The sequence below is a fragment of the Camelus dromedarius genome, chromosome 12 (genome assembly GCF_036321535.1).
Source record: "Camelus dromedarius isolate mCamDro1 chromosome 12, mCamDro1.pat, whole genome shotgun sequence".
Lineage (NCBI taxonomy): Eukaryota > Metazoa > Chordata > Mammalia > Artiodactyla > Camelidae > Camelus > Camelus dromedarius.
The window spans coordinates 57,425,857-57,451,361 of record NC_087447.1 but is presented as its reverse complement, the minus strand read 5'-3'; the positions used below and the strand labels follow the sequence as shown (position 1 = coordinate 57,451,361).

The 25,505-nt window shown below is 36.3% G+C and overlaps 1 protein-coding gene across 8 annotated transcripts in view; it reads left to right on the top strand.

The window, feature by feature from the left end:
• DLG2 (discs large MAGUK scaffold protein 2) overlaps nucleotides 1-25,505 on the top strand; it is a 1,729,700-nt gene that overhangs the window by 321,143 nt on the left and 1,383,052 nt on the right. For 2 of the 8 annotated variants that reach the window (XM_031460462.2, XM_010990255.3), the window contains exon 1: nucleotides 18,976-19,212. The exons of the other annotated variants lie outside the window; for them this stretch is intronic. In XM_031460462.2, coding sequence (XP_031316322.1) covers nucleotides 19,183-19,212 — 30 coding nt within the window. In that variant the 5' untranslated portion in view covers nucleotides 18,976-19,182. Of the gene's footprint in view, nucleotides 1-18,975; nucleotides 19,213-25,505 lie in introns of those variants that run through there. 8 annotated transcript variants of the gene reach the window in all.

The window sequence follows — 25,505 nt, the reverse complement described above, 5'->3', positions numbered from 1 at the left end:
AATACATGTATCAATATCCTCAAACGCCTATAGCTTATTGTAGCTTTTCATTAAGTAATTCTATTGTTGTATTGTTGCTGTAACTACTGTTACGTCTTTTAAGAACGTTGATTCTGGGAAAAAGAAGGTCAGGGATAGATTACTACTTTTGGAACAAGCATTATCAGGGTCTTTATTTGTTTTTTAAAGAATGAAGGAAGTAGAGAAGTATAGAAGAAAATTGCTATTTCCATGACAGCCAAATTGATGGGAAGTTACCAGTGGAAGGAGTAATGATAGGAATATGAAAGCGTAGAAAGCCAGTCAAGGTACTGAGATTCAGGAAATATATATAGGACACCGACTGGTATGAGGTAAAAAAAGTTGGAGATTCATACCATCCAGTCTAGCTGTGGGATGCTTGATAAGAAAGAAGACTCTGTGCAATGGGTGGCATTATCTCCATATGTTAGGTGACAAAATTGAGATTCACAGAATTTAAATATTGTTCCATTCCACACAGCTAGTAGGTGGAGATAAAAGGATTTTCACTCATTTCTTTTTTACTCTAAATTCCATGCTCTTTCTTTGTGAGCATGGTGAACTTTCAAGGCCACATTATTTACTATTAGACTAAACACTCTTGCTTGTCTAAATAACATCTCCTTGTCCTCGAAATTATTTCAATGTCATATCTTTCAGGAAGCCTCCTTTGATTCCACGGTCTCATATAGATGATCCTCTCATACTTTACATCGATAGTTGTAATTAACATTATATTACAATTTATATATTTATATATCTGTCCCATTAGAGCTCCTTGGAGGATAGATAGTGTGTCTCATTGTTTTTGGATTTCCAGGGATTAATAAATATTTGTTTAATAGATGACAAAAATAAAAGATTAAACTAGATAAATAGATGGAGGGACAAACAAACAGGGATCAAGGGCTTTGATCTGAGAGAAATGTAGCCTCTGCATCAGAAACATAGACTCCTTTACTTTGTGCTCAGCCTGGGATGGTGGATGTGCTGCCATGTTTGGTACAACAATGAATATAGGCTGCAGTGGCGGCAGTGCAGGCTTAATCAGCAGCTTGATTCCGATTCCTCCCATCAGGTCCTTACTGTGGGCATCTGCAATTGGCAGCTCTGATTTGCACAATTCATGCCCCCAGGGAGGCATGTGTTTATTTTGCCAGTCTGTAGTGTTCAAGGAGCAGATCAAGCCTTTAGGCCATTGATAATATCCCAAGAGTCAGTAAAAATATAACAGAGTTTATCAGGAATCATATTGGCCAGAGCTATGAGAACAATTTTGAGTTCTGGCCCTGAGTGGAGGAACTACATCTGTTTCACTTCTGCATAGCTGGAACTGAAGACAAATGGCATCAGTATCCCAGTGGACCCTATTGGTTTTAGTTCAGCTAAATCATTTGTGAAGCAACCCTAGGTATTTAGTGAAACCTTGATGAACAAAGAATCCCAATGAGCCAGTAACTTTGCTTCAGGGTATTTTGTGTGGAGGCTGCCTCTCTTTGCCAGAGGTTCCAGTCAACCTCTCTCATTCACAGAGATTTGTACCTCAGAGGAGTCATTAAGGTTGTGGGTCTACAAAGGTAGAAAGCATGCCACAGCCTGCCAAGGGCTTCTGATGTAGCCTGTTGATTTGGGCCTCACTTTAAGGATGCTTGATGATTTGTATGTTAGCCAATAATGAAGACCAAGTGAAATGTTCAAGTAAGATCATGCTCTCTTCGGTATTTATTGTTCACTAAGGTGCTGGGCCTTCTTTATGACAGTTGAGATGAAAAAGACAGTAGTCTTTCCTTGACTGCTAGAGGGAATTTGCCCAGATAGCCCCTCAACTTTGTCAGTTTATTATTCTTTCATGATGGCTGAGGTTTCTGAATTGCCAACTAGTGGGATATCATCTCTATAGTAACGACTATGAACATAAGAAAATAAAGCCACTCAATGACAAATGGCAGAGGAATTTGTGTAATGAGGAAGTACTGTACACAGACTGGAGAACTTGCCATCGGAATAAAAATTGGTCTTGGACCCTGAGTGCCAGTGGAATAGAAAAAAGATGTAGGTAAGTGCCATCAGTCAATGCAAAGGAATTAGTTGCAGTTAAAATGTTTAGAATAGCTAAGGCTATAAGATCTGCAACTGAACTCACTTAGCAATAATCCACTGTAAGCCTCCAGCTCCCATTAGCCTTTTTTGCTGTTCATACTTGGCTGTTGTTTTAAGATACTGCATTTTGCACTATTGCTGCTGCCTTTAAGTCCTTAACGCTGTGGTTTAGCTTTTTTCTTCTGAGATTCTCCATTGTTTCTGCTGGACAATCTGAGAGAAAAAGGAAAAAAGAATTGCGGAGTGATTTACGTGTTCCATTAGCATGTCCCTGCATTAGCTTCTCCTGATCAGGAGAATCCCCTCTGGACTTTATGAGATTTACAATGAAATGTTAATACTGATTGTATATTCAGCAGTGAAAGCCACACAAATGGTACATTGAATCAATCCAGAGAGCCCCATACACAGGGTCGTTTAGTTTGTCTTCCCTATGGTGAATCCCCCCTGAACTCAAGTTTATTGAATCCTGGCACACCTCTCTTGCCAACCCAGGGGACCCAGAAGATTGTGATTTTGATGACTGTGCAACAGAACTGCAAAATTTTAAGTCCTTACTCTTCCAGAAGTTCTCAAGCATATTTGGAGAAGTGTGTTTGACCATTATTCCCTCTTGGGGGCAGGAAAACTTTAGCTCTACTCTTAATCATCTTTTCTCTTAAAGCATCTGAGGTCTTTTCATTATGAGTAGTGTAGGGGTGGTTTGCAGCTCAGTGAAATGAACGTCTAATGTTTTTGGCCCACCCAGAGTCCCATATCAGCAGCAATGCTATCAATACTGCCTATCTACAGACTAGTAGATTAAACACATTCCTTGGTGGGGGCATGAACTGTAGAAATCTACATCACCTGTGTAGATGCCCACAGTAACGTTCTGATAAGACCAACTGGAATCAAGCTGCCAATTGAGTCTACACTGCCACCATTGCTGCCTGTATTCACCATCATACCAAACATGGCAGTACATCTACCATCCCAGGCTGAGTACAAATTAAAGGACTCTGAGTTTCTGATGAAGAGATGACCTGGGCATTCCTCTTAGCCAGATCAGAGCCCTTGTTCCTTTTTGTTTCTCCAACTAAGCATCCATCTATTTGTCTAATTGAATCTTTTATTTTTTATTCATTGAATAAATATTGATTGACCCCCTAGAAACTGAAGAGCAATAAAGATATACTGCCTGTCCTCCAAGGAGCTCTAATGGGACAGACAGATATACAAACATATGATACATGTAAATTATGGAAACAGAGAATAAGAGCATCTACAAGAGACTGGAGTCAGAGAAATTTCTGTTTCTGCTCACCGTGGTTACAAATTTGTCTTCTTTCATAATCAGCACAGGTGCATTTCTCTATAACTATTTCTGAAAGGGGGCAGAAATTTCTGCTTACTCAGAGTGAATCTTAGGACCTGAGGGTGATTGGCAGATTGGTGAGGAAGTTCTCCTACTCAGAAAAAAGTTAGCCACAACGAAGTCACCATTTGGCAAGTGTCTTTGGGTTTATATCCCAGTACTCAGACAGCAGCCACTTTGTAAATTTCTCCTTACTAACAGGGATTAAAGTGGAGGACCATCATTATGCCGTTGAACATATAATTTGTTCAACGTGTTTGCTACCAATTCCCAAAGATGTCTCAGAAATCCTTTTTATCACCTCATAAGTCCCTGATTGTTTCTCATCCAGAAAATAATGACTCTGTCACCATCCTATCCTTGTCACCACAACTGTCAAAAGCTGTGAAGGGTCTAAGATTTTACCCAACTGGCATGCCAATAACCATGTCACAATTTCATGGATGCTGTCAGAAGACTCCTAGAACAAGGCAATGACTTTATTACTTTCAACAATAGTAGTAGCCTGACAGCATTTTCTTGAACCACTTCCTCAAGCCCCTTTTCCTACAGGACAATGCAAAGATAGCCGAGTGATACATTCACACACAATGGAGGAAAATTCTCAGTTTAGGGAATACACATGTTTTATAATGATCAGTAAACAAACCTATGCCTGGAAGTGGGTATTATTTCAGTCATTCAAAGCTGTAGTGGTACAAACATCCTTGAGAAGACAATCCAGAACAGAGGCAATCAGTGCCTCTGCTTATTCTGAGGTTCCAATAGGTACATAGAGTAGAAATTTTTGCCAGTATGGGAACTCCAATAAGATGAAATCAGCCTTTCTATCTTCATCTTGCCCTTTAACCATGTTCAGCTTTTATCAGATCGTCAATTTACATTTGAATAATCCAAGTTCAACACTCCCTGGTGAAAAGCTTTGAAATTTATAAACTTGCCTTTGAATAACTGTCCCATTTTATGTTTTCTCTTTGGGAGCAATATGAAAATGGGTTAGATAGTGCGTTCGTATTCTAAAACTGGCATAAGCAATATCTAATAATGTTTTTTCAGGTCTTAGGCATTTTAATGTGCATGATAAAAGTTTTAAAAACATTTATTCATTTTACAGAAAACAAATAGGAAGTACTGATTTTTTAAAAACTTTATTTTTAGCTTACAGTTTGCAGTGGACCAATGGAAAATGCTTCATGTATTGAGCACAATAAAGACAATCAGTGTTTTGAAAATGAAACTGACAAAAAGACAAGTGTAAGTGTTAGAATATTTTCTTTGGTTCTGTGTTTAATGGGCAAGATACATCTTGTTCCCTGTGGTGTATAACCTAATTTCTGGCTTCGGCCTGGTCAGCACATTGGCTCTCCTGCTGAACTGATATTGACTTTATCATTTTGAGTAGTTGTGTGTTTTCATTTTGAGAATTTTGTTTTCTGTATTTTTGTGTATATTCTTAGGTTGCTGGTGATCACCAACCATTTTATAAGCTACTTCACTTTTCTCTTCTTCTTTGTGGTTCAGGCCTTCCAGAAAAACCCTCACACTCCTCTTTGGTAGTTGTTTTCAGGTCTCATTGGGCTTTTTTGGCAATTTTCCCTAAGCAGTCTGAAGACTACTTCAGTTATTCTTTTTTGTGATTGTCAATTTGTGTATTTTTTCAAGACGAGGAATCAAAATCAGTCACATACAAGATAATGTTAAAGTGGTCATACTGCTGAAACCAGGAAAAACTGAGTCCAAGTAAGGTATGCGTATTTCCAAATATGGGTATTTTACTATTGGGCAACCTAAGATTTAATTTATCTCTGATCAGTTGACACATGGTGACTCTTGTTTAGTACAGCCCAGTGATATAAAACAGGTTCCATTCTCCATTTTATTCATAAAGACACCAAACTTAATAATGAAAACTATAAAAATGAATCACAGATATTATTATTAAATATTTAAAACACACATAAAATTCTTTTGGAGTATTTCATAGGAATTGCATTTTGGGGGTTTCTTGAAATATACCTTCAATGATGTTTCTACTTGTATTTCTCCTAAATCTTCTGTTAGCAAGTAGAGACAGTCTTCGTTATGGCTCTGTAGGCTTTCTGATTGCTTTCAAATACAGAGTGATACGTCTGTGATATTCAGTGTATGTTATCATGTCAGTAAAGGAACAGTTTTTCTGTGGATTATCATTTATAACCTGAACTGACTTTCTGGCATTGTCAACTGATTGAGCCTCCTAGTGTTGACTAGGCCTTGGGATTTGGACAGAGTTCTGAGTCAGTCCAATTATGAATTTTGATCTTTAGTGAGAGGAATTTTGTAAAATCAGAAAACTTGGGTGGTGAATCGTCCATCCCTTTATAAGAAAATCATGGAGCTTAGTGCCACATTAAACTAGTGACCAGTTTATAGAATGCCTCTGTAAAGGACTGTTGTTTCTTTTGCTGAAAAATGTGTTTAACAGGGTGTTATTTAAATTGTTCGAGATCATTATAATGTGCTAAATGTGCTTTCAGGAAAGGAAGTCATCTAATCTGGCAGTGGCACTGTTTTTCTCCAAAAGGAGAGAGGGAGGATGGATGTCCATACTGGACTCATGAATACTTAGAAAACAAATTTTTAGACTTCCTGGCTGTCCAAAAGGATGTTTGTGTTTTTGCTTCCTGAGAAAGAACTCATCAGGCCTTAGTAGGGTACAACTGTGCCAACTTGTCAAGCAGCTAAATTAAATAATTGCTGGCAAATACATTAGGAAAACTTTGTGTTTTTGTCATGGGAAAACATATTGCTAGCCTAGATTATGCTATTTAAACTTTAAAAGCTTCAGTTTCTTTATCTTACATGGTAGTTAGGAGATTTTAATGAGATCCTGTATATGAACATGGTTAGTGCTGCCTAGCAAATAGTAGATTTTTATTCTATTGAGATGAATTGCAAGTCTTACATTTATTTTATTGAGGTGGTGGACTCTGTTACAAATAGTTCTTAGGACTTCCTTGCACTCATGCCTGTATTATATAACTAAGAAAGTCTATAACATTTTTTTTTTTTTGGCCTGGAAACTATTTGGCGAAAAAGAAGCTCTTGCCTTGCTGATTTCTACTAATCACTGCTCAAGACAAGTTCTGGTTGAATTTAGATAAGCATCAGTGAGAACTTCTTAATTATCTTAAGAAAAAATTAATTATATGACAAACTGAAGAATAGTTATGACTGTTGTATAAACATAATATATTATTGTAACTGTTTAGTTCATAGACCATTCTTCAAAAGCAAACCACAATTTAGAAATCACAGTTGTGTAGATCTATTAAATATGACACTGGACTTTGGCTTCTTCATCTTCAGAATTAGGGTATTAAATCAGATTATTCCTAGGAAATTTTCCAGATCTAATCATTCTATGACAGGCAATAGCCGACAGTGAATTGTATTGTGTGAATGGAGGACCGATGGATAATATAATTAAAGTATTTTAGCCAGCAGTAGCTATTGAGCCCCATACAAATTTAGGCTTATGTTATAAATATATATCGAGAACAACAGACAGAAACAACTTCATTAGGCCACATTAGTTTGAGAAAATTTTAATAACACAGTTCATAAGCCAGTGATTTTTGAAGTGTGGTCCTTCAGCCAGCAGCATCAGCATCCTCTAGGGACTTATTAGAAAAGTAAATTCTTGGGCTCTGCCCCAGACCCACTAAATCAGATATGTTTTGGGGTGGGACCCAGACATTTGTGTTTTAATAAGCCCGTCAAGTGATTCTTAAGTATGCTACAATTTGAGAAACACTGCCATGAGTAATAAAACTCTGGGCTTCTCTCTGGGGGAGTCACTCACCATCTTTCCTGTCACATGATTTAAGCCAGTCATTTTAGGGGAGGCCCAGAAAGTGACTCAAGGATTTATAAGGCAATTAAGATAGAAGAAATTACACCACACCTACTCTTCAGATTTCTTGTTTGCATTTCTCATTTTTTCAGTGATCTGCCCAAAGAACTCTGGGGGCTGATTTTCTAATATCATTCAGAGACATGTTAGTATCCTGTGTTGCTCTCTGTTCTTTCTCAGTTGCCCATTTTTGACTATAGCTTAATTTGTAACAGTCTTTTGGAAGCTATTTTGCCAGGTGGGAGATGTCTTCCCTATAGGTACTGATCCAGAGAAATCAGAATCTGAAATAACTTTCAATTCCATTTGTTATCTGTGTCCACCAGGGAACCTTCCCCCATTTTGTAATATATTTAGCCTAATTTCGATATGTTTGGAGATACTTTTTACCATCATTGAGGCTTAGAGAACCAATGTCTGTTCCTTACAAAGCAGTGTTTTCAGTTGAAGACTTATCTTTGCTCTAGTTTAATAGCTTAAATGAGTCATGGGGTTGCCACTTGTCATATGATGTGGAAAACCCTGAAGTTACAAGGGGCAATACAATTTGCAAAATTTGTTGTAGACTTGTTCTCCAGAACTGAAGAAATTATGTCAATCTAGTGAAAAAATTAAAATTTGGGAAATTAAAACAAGACATCATTGAGAATTTTAGACCTTTATTGATAAAAAAATTTTACATTTAATATCCTTCCTTCTTTATTTTTTATTTTATTTCTGCTATTCCCTTTGATCAATTTTAAATAATTGGACATACGTTTTAGGGGTATGTTTGTGTTTAAATAAACCTAATAAACAAAAGGTAAAGTTTGGAAATTTCATCTTCCAGAGTCCTAGTGAGAAACAATGAGGATTTTAAATCAGGTCATAGAGAGAGGAGGGAACTTAAAGAAAGAGTTGAGAGAGAAGAACTCATACCAGTCCTTCTCAAACTCTTCCAGACGATTGAAAAGGAGGGATTACTCCCAAACTCATTCTATGAAGCCACCATCACCCTGATACCAAAACCAGGCAAAGACACTACAAAAAAAGAGAATTATAGGCCAATATCACTGATGAACATAGACGCCAAAATCCTCACCAAAATTTTAGCAAATAGAATCCAACAACACATAAAAAAGATTATACATCATGACCAAGTGGAGTTCATCCCAGGGACACAAGGCTGGTTCAACATACGCAAATCAATCAGTGTAATACATCACATCAACAAGAGAAAGGACAAAAACCACATGATCATCTCAATCGATGCAGAAAAAGCATTTGATAAAATTCAACACCCATTTATGATAAAAACTCTCACCAAAGTGGGTATAGAGGGAACATATCTCAACATAATAAAAGCTATATATGACAAACCTACAGCCAGCATAGTACTCAACGGTGAAAAACTCAAAAGCTTCCCACTAAAATCTGGGACAAGACAAGGATGCCCACTATCACCACTCCTATTCAACATAGTCCTGGAAGTCCTAGCCACAGCAGTCAGGCAAGAGAAAGAAATAAAAGGGATCCAAATTGGAAAAGAAGAGGTAAAAGTGTCATTATATGCTGATGACATGTTACTATATATAGAAAACCCTAAAAGGTCCACACAAAAGCTACTAGAGCTGATTGAAGAATTCAGCAAGGTAGCAGGTTACAAAATTAACGTTCAAAAATCAGTTGCATTTCTTTACACTAATGATAAATCAACAGAAGGAGAAAGTAAAGAAACAATCCCCTTTAAAATAGCATCCAAAGTAATAAAATATCTGGGAATAAATCTAACCAAGGAGGTGAAAGAATTATACACAGAAAACTATAAACCATTGATGAAGGAAATTAAAGAAGACTTTAAAAAATGGAAAGATATTCCATGCTCTTGGATTGGAAGAATCAATATTGTTAAAATGGTCACACTGCCCAAGGCAATCTACAGATTTAATGCAATCCCTATCAAATTACCCAGGACATATTTCACAGAACTAGAAAAAATCATAATAAAATTCATATGGAACCATCAAAGACCTAGAATTGCCAAAGCATTACTGAAGAGAAAGAAAGAGGCTGGAGGAATAACTCTCCCAGACTTCAGACAATACTATAGAGCTACAGTCATCAAGACAGCATGGTATTGGTACCAAAACAGACATATAGACCAATGGAACAGAATAGAGAGCCCAGAAATGAACCCACAAACTTTTGGTCAACTCATCTTTGACAAAGGAGGCAAGAATATACATTGGAATAAAGACAGTCTCTTCAGCAAATGGTGTTGGGAAAACTGGACAGCAGCATGTAAAACAATGAAGCTAGAACACTCCCTTACACCATATACAAAAATCAACTCAAAATAGATCAAAGACTTAAACATAAGACAAGATACAATAAACCTCCTAGAGGAAAACATAGGCAAAACATTATCTGACATACATGTCAAAAATTTTCTCCTAGAAGAAATAAAAGCAAGAATAAACAAATGGGACCTAATGAAACTTACAAGCTTCTGCACAGCAAAGGAAACCAGAAATAAAACAAGAAGAAAACCTACAGAATGGGAGAAAATTTTTGCAAGTGAAACCGACAAAGGCTTGATCTCCAGAATATATAAGCAGCTCATACGACTCAATAAGAAAAAAATAAACAACCCAATCCAAAAATGGGCAGAAGACCTAAACAAGCAATTCTCCAAGGAAGACATACAAATGATCAAAAAGCACATGAAAAAATGCTCAATATCACTAATTATCAGAGAAATGCAAATCAAAACTACAATGAGGTATCACCTCACACCAGTCAGAATGGCCGTCATTCAAAAATCCACAAATGACAAATGCTGGAGAGGCTGTGGAGAAAGGGGAACCCTCCTACACTGCTGGTGGGAATGCAGTTTGGTGCAGCCACTATGGAAAACGGTGTGGAGATTCCTCAAAAGACTAGGAATAGACTTACCATATGACCCAGGAATCCCACTCCTGGGCTTGTATCCAGAAGGAAATCTACTTCAGGATGACACCTGCACCCCAATGTTCATAGCAGCACTATTTACAATAGCCAAAACATGGAAACAGCCTAAATGTCCATCAACAGGTGACTGGATAAAGAAGATGTGGTATATTTATACAATGGAATACTACTTAGCCATAAAAACTGACAACATAATGCCATTTGCAGCAACATGGATGCTCCTGGAGAATGTCATTCTAAGTGAAGTAAGCCAGAAAGAGAAAGAAAAATACCATATGAGATCGCTCATATGTGGAATCTAAAAAACAAAAACAAAAACAAACAAACAAACGAAAACAAAGCATAAATAAAGGACAGAAATAGACTCACAGACAGAGAATACAGACTTGTGGTTACCGGGGGGGTGGAGGGTGGGAAGGGATAGACTGGGATTTCAAAATTGTAGAATAGACTACACTGTATAGCACAGGGAAATATACACAAAATGTTATGATAACTCACAGAGAAAAAAATGTGACAATGAGTGTGTATATGTCCATGAATAACTGAAAAATTGTGCTGAACACTGGAATTTGACACAACATTGTAAAATGATTATAAATCAATAAAAAATGTTAAAAAAAAAAAGAGTTGAGGGGACTTGAGGGCTTGGTGACTAAGTAAATTGAGAGTTGGGTGGTATCAGAACAAAAATGGGTATATTTAGGTTGACTAATGGATAAATAGGGTAAATTGAATTATGATATCTGAAATTTGAGATAATAATGGGACAACTAAGAAGAAATATTTTTAGAGAAGTTGGACATATTAGTTGAGAACCAAGTGTGATATCAAAAGCAAGACAGTATGATAGAATATAAAGAGTAAAAGATCTATAGTCAGAGATCAGAGTTTGTATCTTAGCTTTACCACTAGTTAGTCATGTGACCTTGAACAGATTAAATACCTCTATTTTTATTTGTAAAATGTAGATAATACCTATTTTGCCTATTTTATAGGGGTACAGTTAGGATCAAATGAAATAGATACACGTGAAAGGACTGACAGCTAAATACTCTGGTTATAGTATAACATTTGGAGACATGACCAGAGCACTAAATACCCCTTGAGAATTTTTTAAATTTTAGATAACGTTTTAGTTGTTTGGTATTTTTAATTTAATTTCTAAGCAGAAAACAGATTCTAGTCAATCTTGTGAATTAGGACTAGTCAGTAAAGGGACTAAGTGAATACTACGCAAAGACAACATTGGAAGGGGCAGAAAGTTAGATGTCTTCTAACAAATACAGAGCAGTAATCATATAGAGAAAAATTTAACTTTAGGGAACATAACATGGGAAAGGAAGCATGTAAATCATAATTGGGAGCCAGAGAACTTGGGTCGTTGTCTTTGGACTTAATATCTGGGCATCCTTGTTCAAATCACTTGATCAATCAATGGTTTAGTTTGCTAATTTAATTGAAGGGCTTTGACTAGATAATTTATGGGTTCTTTTAAGTTACAATAACAATTTGATAGAATAAGGAAGTTATTTATTTTAGAGCATCCCAACATAGCCCTTACATTTTTTTTTAGACTAAAATGCATCTGTTAATGTACTCTGCTAAACACCTGCACTTTCTGATTAAGAATAATTTTGCAGTTCAGCTATATATCTCTTTACTGTCCTTGCCAGTATTTATTAGGAAACTTTTTTTTCTTAATGCCACTCAGCCACACAAAAGAAGGTTATGATGGTTGTTTTAGGGAATAAGAACATTGTTTTGTGTACATTAGATGCTCTCCATGGTCCTTATTTTAAACGTTATGGTTCTGAGTTAATCTTCCTGGAGAACTAAGGTAAAAAAAATACTACAGAATCAGAGAATTAGAAGCAATTTTGATGGCAATCCAGGGCAATGACTTTCTTCAGTCTTAAATCTCCTCTACTGCTGCCTTGCTAAAGGGGAATCTATCACCTGCTGGAAAGTATCTAGTTATATATTTATTACATATCTAGGATATTTACCACCTCTCAAGGTAGTTTATTCCACCTAGGCAAGTTTAAATATTGTATGACTATTCTTATTAAACTTATTATATTCAGAGTATTTTAGTATTGATTATATTTTCTATTTTCCAATGCTAGTGGAAGTCAAGTAGCAAACTTCTAAGTATCTGGAGTTAATGATGGAACAACCTTTTTTTTTTTTTTTTTAAATGGAATACTGTGGTTAACTCTAACTAATTTGGTTTACTAATTTAAAGCATAAAATGTAATTACTCCTCATTTCCAGGTTGATGAAGATATTGTGCTTTTTCTTGGAGCATCTTGTAGTGCCTCAGGGTCAATGTTCTGCCTTTTAAAGATTAATGACTGGGCTTCTGTAGTAGTGTTGTAGGAGACCAGATTTTTGTTACTAATGCTGCCATACTAATAAAGCTATTTTTAATTAGTCAATCCATATATCAATTTATTTATCTACTAACTGCCTCTAAAGCAACACAAATACTATGAAATCAGATTCTCATCATTTAATTTATCTATATTTCGGAACCCAGTTTTTGCATTTATTTGAAAACAGTGACATATACTCTGTTCAGATAGAGAACACTTAGAACCAAATATTTGAAATTTATGTTAATTACTACCTGGTTCAGTGAGTTCAGTGATTTTGAAAGTGCGCTCGATCACCATCATAACGAAAATGGGAGTTAGATGATCAAGGTTCACATCTTGGCTGATCCACTCAGTCAGTGGAGTAAGTACCTGCCAGGTACTGGTTTACCAACTCAGTAGCTGTTCGAATTTGGGTAAGTTAAGTTTTCTAAGCCTCAGTTTTATCACCTGCAAAATTAAGCTTAATTCACTGGTTGTAAATACTTAATGATAACAGATACATGAATGTGCCTAACTACAGCCTGCTCAATGAAAAGTTAATGGTGAATCTGGAAACTGTTCTTTATTTTATGTTTGTAAATACTATGGTTAGTATAAATCACACCTTTAGAAAATAATTTATATTAAAAACCATAGAGGTCAAATTTCATGTGGGACACCTGACTTTAACCCTGTTTTTTAAAAAAAGTTTCCTTGTGGTACATCTTATTTATTCATTCAAAAACGTCTTTATTTAGCATTTTCTTTGCGTTGAGCACTGTTCTAAACACTAGTGATACAGCCATGGACAAAGTAGAGAAGCTTCTTGCTCTCAGGAATAAATTTCAAATAATAAGAAATGAGTAAAGAATATAATTCCAGATTGTGATAATTGCTGAGAAGGAAATAAATAAGATTATTTAATGGAGAGTTATGGAAGGGAATCTAATTTAAGGAGGTCAGTTGAAGAAGATTTTATAAAAGTAGGAATATCTAAGCAGGGACCTGAATAATGAGAGGGAACCAGCCATGTGGAGATCTAGGGGAAGCGAGTTTCTGGCAGAGGGAACAACAAATTCAAGACCTGTAGAAAGAATGTGAGTGAAATACTGTATTTAAGAACCAGATATCAGGCCATTGTAATGGGGTGTAGGAAAGTGGAGTGTGGGAAGGGCATTTAGCAATAGTATTTAGGTTATATATATTAACTGGAAAGTAAAATTGCATTTCAGACCATATAACTTTTGAAATTTGTGACCTGTGCATGACTATTTGAATTTCTGTACTCTATTCAACTCCTAGCATTGCATAATAGTGGGAAAAATTGAGCCTCATAAGGAGTGTAAGTTCAACAGTTTTATGTAAACTCTGATTTATTAGGGGAACAGAATTTTTATAGGATGTTTTCATCATTTATGGCTTACTATACATAATTATGTAAATTTCAAAGGTGTTTTAGATTTTGATGATAATAATAAAGGGGGGTTACATGGTTATCAGTTATCTATGTTCCAATTTATATAAGCAAAATTGACATCAGTTCTGGTCTGTACAATTAAAAATCTTGAGAAAGTAGATAAAAAGTGAACACTTCTTGATTTCTGTAGCAATTTTTGATTCACTCAAAACTGTTCCTATTTCTTTATACTTAGAAAGAATCACACACTTAATGTGCACAGAATACATACACTCCTGCCTTTCATGAATTATTTTCAGTATCCAGTACTATCCAAATATTTTTCATCATGGAAATTCTTTGGAAAAGTCGGTCCTTTTCTAGTTGATCCTAATTTCCTATTTGCCTCTGGAGGCTTTGGAAATGAGGGCAGGCATTTTACCATGACCTGCCTGCAGTCTATTTATTTTACTAAGTTAACAAACTTTGCAGATGTCATTTGTGTGCCTGCTGTCCTGGGTAAATGGGGAACAGACAGACTGGGATGGGAGTCCACATGGGTGGGTTTCTTTAGTTATTTTCACTGGAGATAATCTTTCTAATGGGGAGTCCATTCCTTCCGGTTTGTTCCCAAGGTCTTTAAAAGCTATGTAGGTCTTAATATTGGAGCCCAGAGACATGCCTGTCTTTTTAGGGGAATCCCAAGTTGTTTGTAATTAGCCTGCATGGAGTCCAGGCTACCTTTGGCTAGAGGAGTCCTTTTGGATCTGTTTGTGCCACACACTCAGGTTGGACTCAAGGAGGCAGAAACTGCCTGCAGGTTTGAGGTATGATGAGATGGAAAGCACACAGTCTTTGCACTCCAAGTTGGAGTCACCTAGGTGCTGTCATCTAGGACAAATTGTATAATCTCAGGGGGCTTCAGTTTCTTCATATGTAAAATGGGGATTATATTTCTTTTCTGAAGGGTGTTGTGGTCATCAGAGATAATATATAAATAAAGTATTTGCCACAATACTTCAGATAATAGTCACTTGATAAATTACTGCTATTATTAATAAAAATGCATTTATTTATCACAGTTTTTTATCACAAGGGCAAATGCCTAGTTTTAGCAGCATGCTGTGGTTGTTGCAGCACTTTAGCTGGAAACTGCCCTTTTGCGTTATAGATTAGATTATTCCAAACCAACATTCTTGTGTTAGACTGGATTTGCCAATAAAAGTATTTGTCGTTGCAAGTATCTTCAGCTACATGCACCAATCTATTTCCTCCTTAAATATAAATATGTATTTATTTTACTATATATTATATATATTCATTCTCTCTTAAATATATACATAATAGTTACTGTATGCTTATATGGTTCTTATATGGACAAAGGATGTATATCGTAAGTTTTTAAAAAAAAACTCTTCTAAGGAAAAATAAATGGCATAACTGGAGCTATGATCATTGTTTCGTTCCCCAAATATTTATTTTGTACCTTTTAAGTCTAGGTACCATGCTAGGTACCAGAGATATACATTATACCTACCCTCAGGGGGCTTAGATTTTAGAAGAATAAGTGCAGGATATATTTAACTACTAAATATTTTTTTCCATTTTGGAAACACAATTAAAGTAATGCATTTAAATGGTTAAGGTATAGGCTTAGTACAAGTAATTTACAACAATAGTTTCCTGATAGCAAATTTCCAATGGTAGACTTTACTAAAAATCAATATGTTCCTGATTTGGATATCATTAACCTTAAGTAATATCAGGTAAAGCAGTTTGCAGGCTGTGGCTTTACATCTTGTCAAACATTTGTGAAATCACAGGACCAATTGAGCTCTACGTCTGTAAAAACGTGCTGCAAGCTGATGCCTTGCTAATTTTAAAAATAAAAGAATATTTCCCTTGAGGCAAAGGAGTAGATTATTTTCTATCATCTTTATATCTGAGGAAAATCAATGGAAGGCAAGGTATACACAATGTAGAAAGCTGCATCCTAAGTAGAACTACACTTTAAAATGTCACCTATTTACTTTTATATAAACATACGAACATTATCCAATTAATCACATGTGGTAAATATAACCTAATGACTATAGAAGGTATAGTCTACATGCTTTTATAGCACATACGTACTCGCTTAACATGAATGATACTCTTTTTTATCCCCCAGCAGACTGCATGTTCAGTTTTTGAAATGCCTGCTCAAAAGTACTTTTATTTAATGAAAACCCTTTAGATGTGTTTATAAAAGCTGATTGTAGAAAGATGAAAGGTATTATTGATTCGTTCCTTTTTCAGGTATACTAGAGTGCATGGAATTCTTCTTCCTCACAACTTCCAGCTAACTCCTGTGGGTCCTTCTCAACCCAGCTCAAGGTTCCTCTCTAGAAAGTCTTCTCTGACTACTTCATTTTGGGTTAAACGCCTCTAGTTTCTGATTCTCAAACACCCCAGGTGCTTGCTGTACTGTGATCATTGTTGATTCACTTGAGGGCAGGGATTCTGCTAACTTGTGCTCACCCTTGTGTTCCCACATAAGTACATACCATGGGAGTGGGAATATAGAGTCAAAACTGCCTTTAAGGAGCTCACAGCCTAGTAGGTGATACAGACATTAATCAAAAAATCATATAGTGATCTCTCAACAAACACGTGTCGGATGAATGGCTTAGGGAGTGTATATGGTATGTCAGGAGCTATGCTAGATGAATGGCCTTTTATTTCTGCGGGTCTTTATAGTTTATAAAGTGCTTTCATCTGTGATCAGCCAGGGTCAAAAGACTAATCAGGCTCCCTCAGCCAGTTTGCTCATATCTTCACTTTCTCCTCTCTAAAAAATGGAATGTAGTTCCAAAGGTACCTTTCTTCTAAGGATACCTTCTAAAATATCTGTCTTCCTCTGCTACTCAATTTGCTTTTTCTAATTCCCGACCGTCTCTGTTCTGATTATAACTTACAAAGCCCTGGACTTGCAGTAAGTTACTAGGTACCTGTCCTTGGGAAGTCATTTAAACTTTCAAGCTGGTGAGAATGTCGCAAGTGCTTTGCAAATTTAAAGTGCTATAGGAACATAAAGCCTGATTAGTTTGAATATAAACATGATAATCAGTATCAGTTGTGTATTAGATGGTTTGGTTGTATCAGGGACACACTCTGATACCTGGGAATCCTCAAGAACATGTCATTACACATATTCTGAGACAAGGTTAGGAAGTATTGAATTAAATTAATTATCATGATGATGTAATAAAGGAGGAGGTGAATAGATAATGTGACACTTTTTTAACCTTTTCATATTACTGAATCATAAGATGGTTACCTAATGGAATGCACCCGAGCATGGGTTTGATTTGTGTTGTTTAACTTAAAAATTATCTGAAGTTTATTATACCAGTAAGATAACAATTCCGAGGAAATTACTTTTTAACTATAAATAATTTTTAGGCCCCTTTTTTTCTTTTCTTCTCTGAACACACACCTGATTTGCTATGAATTTTAAATTTTTAAGATCTTTAGAAACAGTGCTCTCATTTTGGTAAAATAATGGCATGTCGGTTTCTGAGACAACCACCTCTTTGGCAATCAAGAGGATACTGAGGTTACAACCTGAATAATTACTGAAAGGTAGAAGAGTTTTACGTGTCCACATTTTTTTTCAAATTGTTTAATGTAGAAAACACTTTTTATGAAAAAGAGAAGAGGGTGGGAGGTGTGGGGAGTGGTTCTACTGGTATCTTAGAGAGGCGATCTCAGTGTATGGGCCCCTAGATATTTCTTGTTGTCATCCATGGCTCAGTTGACTGTGTGTTTTCTTCCTAGTGAGGAGGCACTGATCTTCCATTTTTATTGGTCAGGCAGTTACTCCATTCTGTCACTCACTTTCTCTCTCTCTTACTCTCCCTCACCCTGCTCTTCTTTCTGTCTCTTTCAAGTCTCTCTGCCTAGGTGTCTAAGAGGATGAAAAAAAAGTATTTTATTATCCAGAGTGATGCTTGTCAAGTGCCTCAAAGACATTCTTTGCAGCAGTTTCGCTGACAGAACGGAAGGGATTTGGAGGAAGGGGGAGGGTTAATCATTTGCTGTTAAAATCCGCAGAAGAGAACACAGAGCTCTGCCCACGTAATAAGTGCCTGCAGGCAGCTAGTGAGGAGGGAAAAGTTTGGGGAAGAACTCATTTTTTTTGTCTCTCAGATTGTGGAACTTTTGTAAACACTTTGAATTCTCCTCCCACCTCAGTTTTATAATATACTTATTTGTTTAAATATTCAAGTTGTGTATTTGCATATGTCAGAGAAGGCACCAATAGGTACACAAATAAAAGAGGAAATCTAGTGTTGTCTAAGTTAAACCTCCAAATGTTTTTTTTTTTTTTTAATGTACCTGGCCGGATTTTCCTTTTCCAGCTGTTAGTCATTTGTAAGAAGCTGCCCTGTAATTGCAAGTGAGTTGAGATATGATGTATGCAGCACCGCATGCACCTTAGCTTTTCAGTCATATCTTCGAGTCATTTAGACTGCTGGGAATCATGCTCATAATAAATAGCTTTTTATTACCCAAAGCCGCTGTTCTGGCGGCGGAACGACAGCCTTTTGATAGATGGGCCGGGTAGTTTTTTGTGTTGTGCTTACTCAGAGTTGTTAGTAGGGAAGACGAAGGCAGCGAAGGGGGACTTTGGCAAAAGCGATCTTATGGGTATACTGAAGCAGCAGATCAGAATTCAGAAACAAGAAGGAGAGCTGAAATGTGATCCTCTGGTGCTTGGTGTAACACTCATCTCCACTGTAGAACTGTGCGAGGCACTCCGGCAGTCTTGTTCGGATCAAGGAATCCGCGAAAGGACCATGCAGCCACGGAGCCCCGCAAGCCACCGGGAAGTTTTGCCGGAGCTGATTTCTAGGGGATTTTCCGGTGCCTAGGAGAATCCTGCTTGCCTTGAGCTCTATGGAGGAGGGCTCGAGTTTCCTATGAGGGGCCCCCTTGGAAAAGCCGTCTGTGCAGAATCCAGGCTCTGCTTCTCTGTGTGCTCTTTACCAAAAGGCTTTTCTCACCTTTGCCGATTTGCTGGTGTGATTTTCATGCACTGTGTCCTGTGTAGGGATCCAGGATGGATTGCCTGTGCATTGTCACCACAAAGGTAGGATAGGAAACAGGACTGTTGTTGTGTGCAGCATTTTTCTATTATTATTCTGATTCTGTAATTAAACAGCTCTGGTAGGTGCTGCCAGTTCGTGAGATAAAATGATCAGTATAATTTACTTTGCTGGGCATTTTGTTCGCAAGGAGGGTCTGAGGGTCCTGTCTTTATTTGATTTGAACTTCTTAAAGTGATATTGTTTGTTTATGCAAATGAAAGGAGAATTTGCCTGTGTTTCTTATGGCAGAATTTGCTTTTACATCTATTTATAGCTCAGTATTAAAATATCTATAGTAGTAGTGTAGATTTCACATCACTTTAACATAACATATCAGGGTATTCTTTCTGAGTGTGATAATTAGCTTTTCATTTAAAAACCATGTCTTCTGTGCTTAAAGAGGCCAATCAGCTTTACTGTGGCTTGACATATTGTTTCTGATTGGAGAATTCTGATACTCTGCATTTTAGTGATTTTTTTTTAAAGGGAAAAAATCTTTAGGCCCAACTTGAAACAAACCAACAAACAAACACAAACAACATTTAATGTTGAATTGATTCTACTTTGATTATAAGCAAATGAAGTATTTGTATTATTGGCAATGGAAATAAAAGTAGGACTGGAATAAAATCAGTAGGCAATCCTTTTATGGGTTTACAGAAAACAGCTAAAATTTTCAAGTGCATTTTATTTTATTCTATCATCAGTTCTAAATAATGTACTTAAATTTCATTAACATTGGTTATCTGAATATAAATTACTACTATTTTTTAGAAAAATGAATTAAAACACGTTTATTCCTTAGCTCCCTTTTCACTTTGCATGTAAACATAACATGAGTTAATCTGAACTATATCTTTTAGTATCTTACATTGATTGGACATCCATTAAACAAGACAAAATCAATAGTTTGGTACATGAGATTCACTAAGTATAGATTTCCCACTGTGATCTCTTTTCATCACTAAAGACAAAATTATTTAATCTTGAATCCACCAACCAAGTTCCCCATAGTATGACCTTAAATGTCTTACTTTTACAGACTATATTTCAGAAAATCTTTATGGATATCTTCCTATAGGGCCTTGTATCAGCTGACAGCTTCAGCTGATGTTAATGGATTTAAAGCCTAAAAACTTCAGTTGGGTTAGTTGAGCAGGCCTCAAAGTTAGATAAGTACCTTATCTTATTTTAAAAATTGCCAAGCATCTCATATAGTTTTCCCAGTTGTCAATAAAAATAAGCTAAAATGAATTAAAAAAAAAAAGCTAAGTGGGAAATTATATTTCCTTATGTAATCTGGGAAACAGTCTCTTAAACATGATTTACTTTTCCTGAGGTGTTACACTCAGTGTTACTGTTCTTGAGAGAATACTGTCAAACCTGACCTACATGTATTTCCTAATTATTTCAAAATCATAATAATTGAAGATACTATAAAACATAATTAGTACTTTAAAGTAAGTTATAAAATGTTAATAGATCTCAAAATTGGAAGTCTGTTACACTGAACAAGTTAAATCACCACTGAAATCTAAGTTTCCTCAATTTGGAAAATATAATTTAAAAAACATGTCATGTGCTGTATATCCACTTACCAAAATGTTAACGACCACATGTACAAGGTAAAAAAATATTTTTATTCTGCTTTAAATGCTATATCAGAGATAAATTTCATTATTCCAGTATTTTGATTTATCATGCAAATTGTACAATTCAACAGGACAAATACCCATGTGAGATTTCACGAATTTTCTAATTTAATTATATTCATAACTATTTCTCAGGTGGCATATATAACATCTTTATAGGATAAACATACTTACAACAAAGTTACACTGTGATGTTTAAATGGTAAATAATACATAAGTGATTTAAAAGCTACATCTAGGTGAAGAGACTTCCTGGAGGACTTTAGAATGCAAATCCTGTTCACCTCACCAACCACCATTGATACTCTTTTTTTTCCCCAAGTGGCCATGTACTTGGGATGCCCTTGTTCCACTTTCCTGGGACTCTTTGACAGGAAACTTGCTAACAACGTGGAAATTTTTATTCAGTCTCAGTTCAGCCCCCATCTCTTTTTCCTCCAGCAATGAGTCCACCTTTTAGCAGCTCTGGCTGAGATGCTGTCTTCAAGTTTTGCTTTGTAGAGGCTCTCTGTGAGACTGGAACTGTTCACTAACTACTCTGATCTCTCCTAGGCATATCTCAATTATCACAGCTGACCACCACTCCCATCAAAGTTTTCAGTGACAGGAAACATAAATACTTTCCTTGGTTCTCTTCTTTCCTTCCTGTCTTGGCCTGAAAGGCACTTACTGCCAAGAGGATCCTCCTATGATCTCTCTGCCCAATCCATTCTCTCATTCCTTTCTGTTTCACACACTGCAGAAATAGATTCCTCTTCATATCTTTGGTCCATATTTTTAGGAATAATGTTAGAAGATTAACGAGAGGAGAGATTATGACAAATTGAGACAAAGCACTGCATAATGGCAATATAAAAGTTTCTGTTAGACATCTTGGAGAAGTGTTTTTATTTTTATTTTTTCTGTATGTAAAAGGATGGAAATGATTGTGGCATATTTTATAGTACTCTAACTAACCCTCTTGATAAATTAATCTACTTTAGATCTCACCTGTAAGACTCAGATTGCTTAAGGGCTCCAGTCTGATCAGACTGATTTGCCAGAACTCCTCTGATTTGGGGTAAAATCTTGTAGGCCAGGAAATCATCAGAGCAACCAAAAATAGAAGTTTCATGCCACATGGATCCCAAGATCTTTTCAGATGTTAAGATAACTCACTTTTATAAGAAAATCGAGTCATCTCTTTTATTTGAATGTTTCTGTCCACTTTCAGTTTCAGCTCTTTTGCCACAAATGTCACTACTGACAAAAGAGAAGTGACATCACTTAGTGTGAAAAGCAGGACTCCAAAGCAAGAGTTGGATTTAAATTGTTCTGATACTTACTAGCTTTAAGATTTGGATAAAGTTTTTTGACTTCCATGAGCCTCGATTTCCTCATCTGTGAAAAAGACATGGTATTACCTGTGAGGAAATGATATTGTGGTAAAGTGTAGAAAGTATAATTCCTGGCATATGGAAAGAATTAAATATAGGTAATTTATTGACCAACTCACAGTTTAATGTTTAATCTGTCCATCTGTTTGGGTGTGGTCAGTGAGGAAAATGAGGTCATCCCAGTAATATGATTAAACACAATTTAGTAACTAATATAACATGCTTTATAGACTGGATATTTCTTAAATATGTTTTGAAAATTAAGATATAATAATCTCAATAATTCTGGTCACTAACATACAAGGAAAATAATGTTAGACTGTTAAGCCAGAAACATGCTGTTAGATGATTGGCCAATAAGACAACAGTTCTGGAAAGCAGGCAGGATATTCTGCACTAAATTAAATAAAATGCCAGCAGTCGGTAGAATTTTTCTTTTGCTGTGTAGGAATTCTCAAGTATCATCTGTAATAGCATATGGGATTTGATACAAGAATAGAAGAAAGGTGGAATTGTGGAAAATCAAAGTAAATCTACTTTTGTAACTTTGGGTACCTCGAGGCAGCTGGGCATCAGTGCCCTTGCCTGTAAAACAAGTGCATTTTATTGCATTTCTGAGGTCCTTCCTTTTCTATCTCTAATCTAATATTCTAAAGTATATTATCTCTGAAAATAAGATTATTCACAGACACTAAGTATCCTGAAAAATTATAGTGAGTGAATCATAAACTGGTATCATTTCAGATATCCATTAACCAGACTTACAGGCTTTTTTTTTTTTAAAGTTTTAAGAAATCTACAAAGACAATTGCAATATGCAATGTTAAATTACTTCTGAAATTCTTTTTAATGAAGACATGATAGTACTATTCATTTTTAATGTGTGTAACAGGTTGATGTGCATAGTCAAATTCAAACAGCAGAATGAAAAGTGGACCAGGCAGCATAAAAGAAGCTTTTACTGAAGTTGTTAATACTACATCTGTTCTGTAAATAAAATATCACTTTTTGCAGTCATCAACCCACCATGTTTTACAAGAATTAAAGTCACTTAGAATTTCTAAAAGGAAATAAAAACTGTTGTTGGGCATTTATAAGATACTTTTATTAATGCTACTAAGTATCATTTTATTTATTATAACCTTAATAGAAAAAAAGGACATATTTTACCCTTATAAATGGATTCATCATAGAAGTATTTACAACTATTGCTTTTGGGGGGGGGGAGGGTGGCACTAAAATAATTTTTATTTTCTTCCAGAGCTTTATGTAGAGAAAATGAAACAAATCACCAAGGCAACAAATGGTTTACCTGAGTGGCCCTGTCTTTGTAGACAGGGCTATTTATTCATGCAGGTGTATAGTTGCATCTGCTCTCATGGTAGAAGCTGCACATTCATTTATTTTATTCATTTAACAAGTATTTATTGAATGCCTAATGTGTGCCTGACATATTGCAAAGGAAGGGGACATAATGAACAGTCTGTTCTCATGGAATTTTTACTCTAATGGGGAAAACAGCAGATTATGGATATAACAGGGATGTGTGATGGGGGTGGATATTGGGTGCTATGAAGAGAGCACAGCATACCTAAAGAATCTGGTGCTCTTGGTTTTAGGGTAGGCAGGGGTTCCATAGCAGGAAAGAGTTTTCTAAGGAAGTGACAATTAGACTGATATGCAGAATGGAGGGCACAATGAGGAGGGAGAAGTTTTTTCAGCAAAGTCCCAGGAGGCGGGGGGGGGAGAGGGAGAGAAAGATGAGCGAAAGGCATATTCAAGGAAAGGGAGGTCAGTGTGGCTGAGATATAAGGTGCCCAAGGTGAATACTAAGATACAAAGGATGCAGAGATAAGTAGGGTCATAAATATAAAGAAGTTAAGTTATTTTCTTAAAGGAAGTAGGATTTTCCTTCTATTTTTAACACAGTTCCAAGCCTCAGTTTACCCTGACTTCTCACCCATTTCATTTCCCTGATTTGAGCGCTCTCCTATTTTCTGCCACTTCCTCCTTTTGTTTATCCTTAGGTGTGTTCAGTGAAAATAGTGGTTTTACCTTTCACTAGCTGGATGGCCTTCTCTGAACTGTAGTTTTCTCTTCATAAAGTGGTACCTATCTCATGGGGTTGTTTTCATGACTCAATGAGACAAGAACTATAAAATGCTTGGCATATTATCTTATAGTGGGTAGGTATACTGTGTTCTGTTAGATCCACAGCCTCTTCATCTTCTTGTCTTTTCTTGGTGATCTCCTCATATCCATCCTGCCAGTCACACTGGTTTGGGTGCCTGTCATCTCAACCACATGTCTGTAAGGTGGCAGGTCCCCTAAACAGAGAACGAAACAGAGGGCTTTAATGGACCAGGGAAAATCTACTGGGTGGCAGAAAGAGGAGGAAATACTAGTGGGAAAATTTTAATAAAGTCTGGCCTTTGTATGTAGAAAAGTAGGGAAAAAGAGCCAGTGTGAAGAGATTTCATGACACATTAGTAACCTGGGACTAACCATTTTAATTGCATAAAACACTTCAGCATATTAATTCCATTAATATAATAGCTTCCATTTCCTATATTAAGTAATCCATACAGCGGCCAGAATGATTGATCTAATACACAAGTCTAGTGGCATGACGCTCAAGTGGAAGCCCTGCAGTAGCACCCTGTTGAACTCAAGATGAGTGATTGTCGAAATTTTTACCTTAGTGTGCAAGTCTCCTTTGATCTAGCACCTGAATTCCTCTCCTGCCTCATCTTCCATCACTCTGCCTTATATTTTATACTACAAGAATGTCAGAAATGCATGGACCAGACCACTTCTTATGTCTGTGCTACCTTCCCTGTCCTTCGTTAAACTAATTGGCACATTGGCCCTGCTGGCTCCCCTCTGTTCTTTGAAAATGTCAGCCATGTTTCTGCTTTTGAGGCTTCCACTTACTACTCCTCTGTCTGGATGGCACCATCCACCTGATTAAATCCTACTTATCTTCCAGGTCTGACTGTACATGCTACAACCTTTCTGAAAATCTCCGGTTGGATTTTATACTCTTGGTATACACTCTCATATTGTCCCCTATTTCTTTTTATCATAATTCATAATTATACACTGATTTGTGGGATTATTTTCTGAGTGTCTCTCTCTTGCCTAGACAGAAGCTTCATGAGGGAAGAGACTATGCCTACTTTACTCATTTTTGTATATGTAATGTCTGGGACATATTCTGACACATTGAAAGAACTTAAAGGATTTCATTAACTCATTTACTCCTCA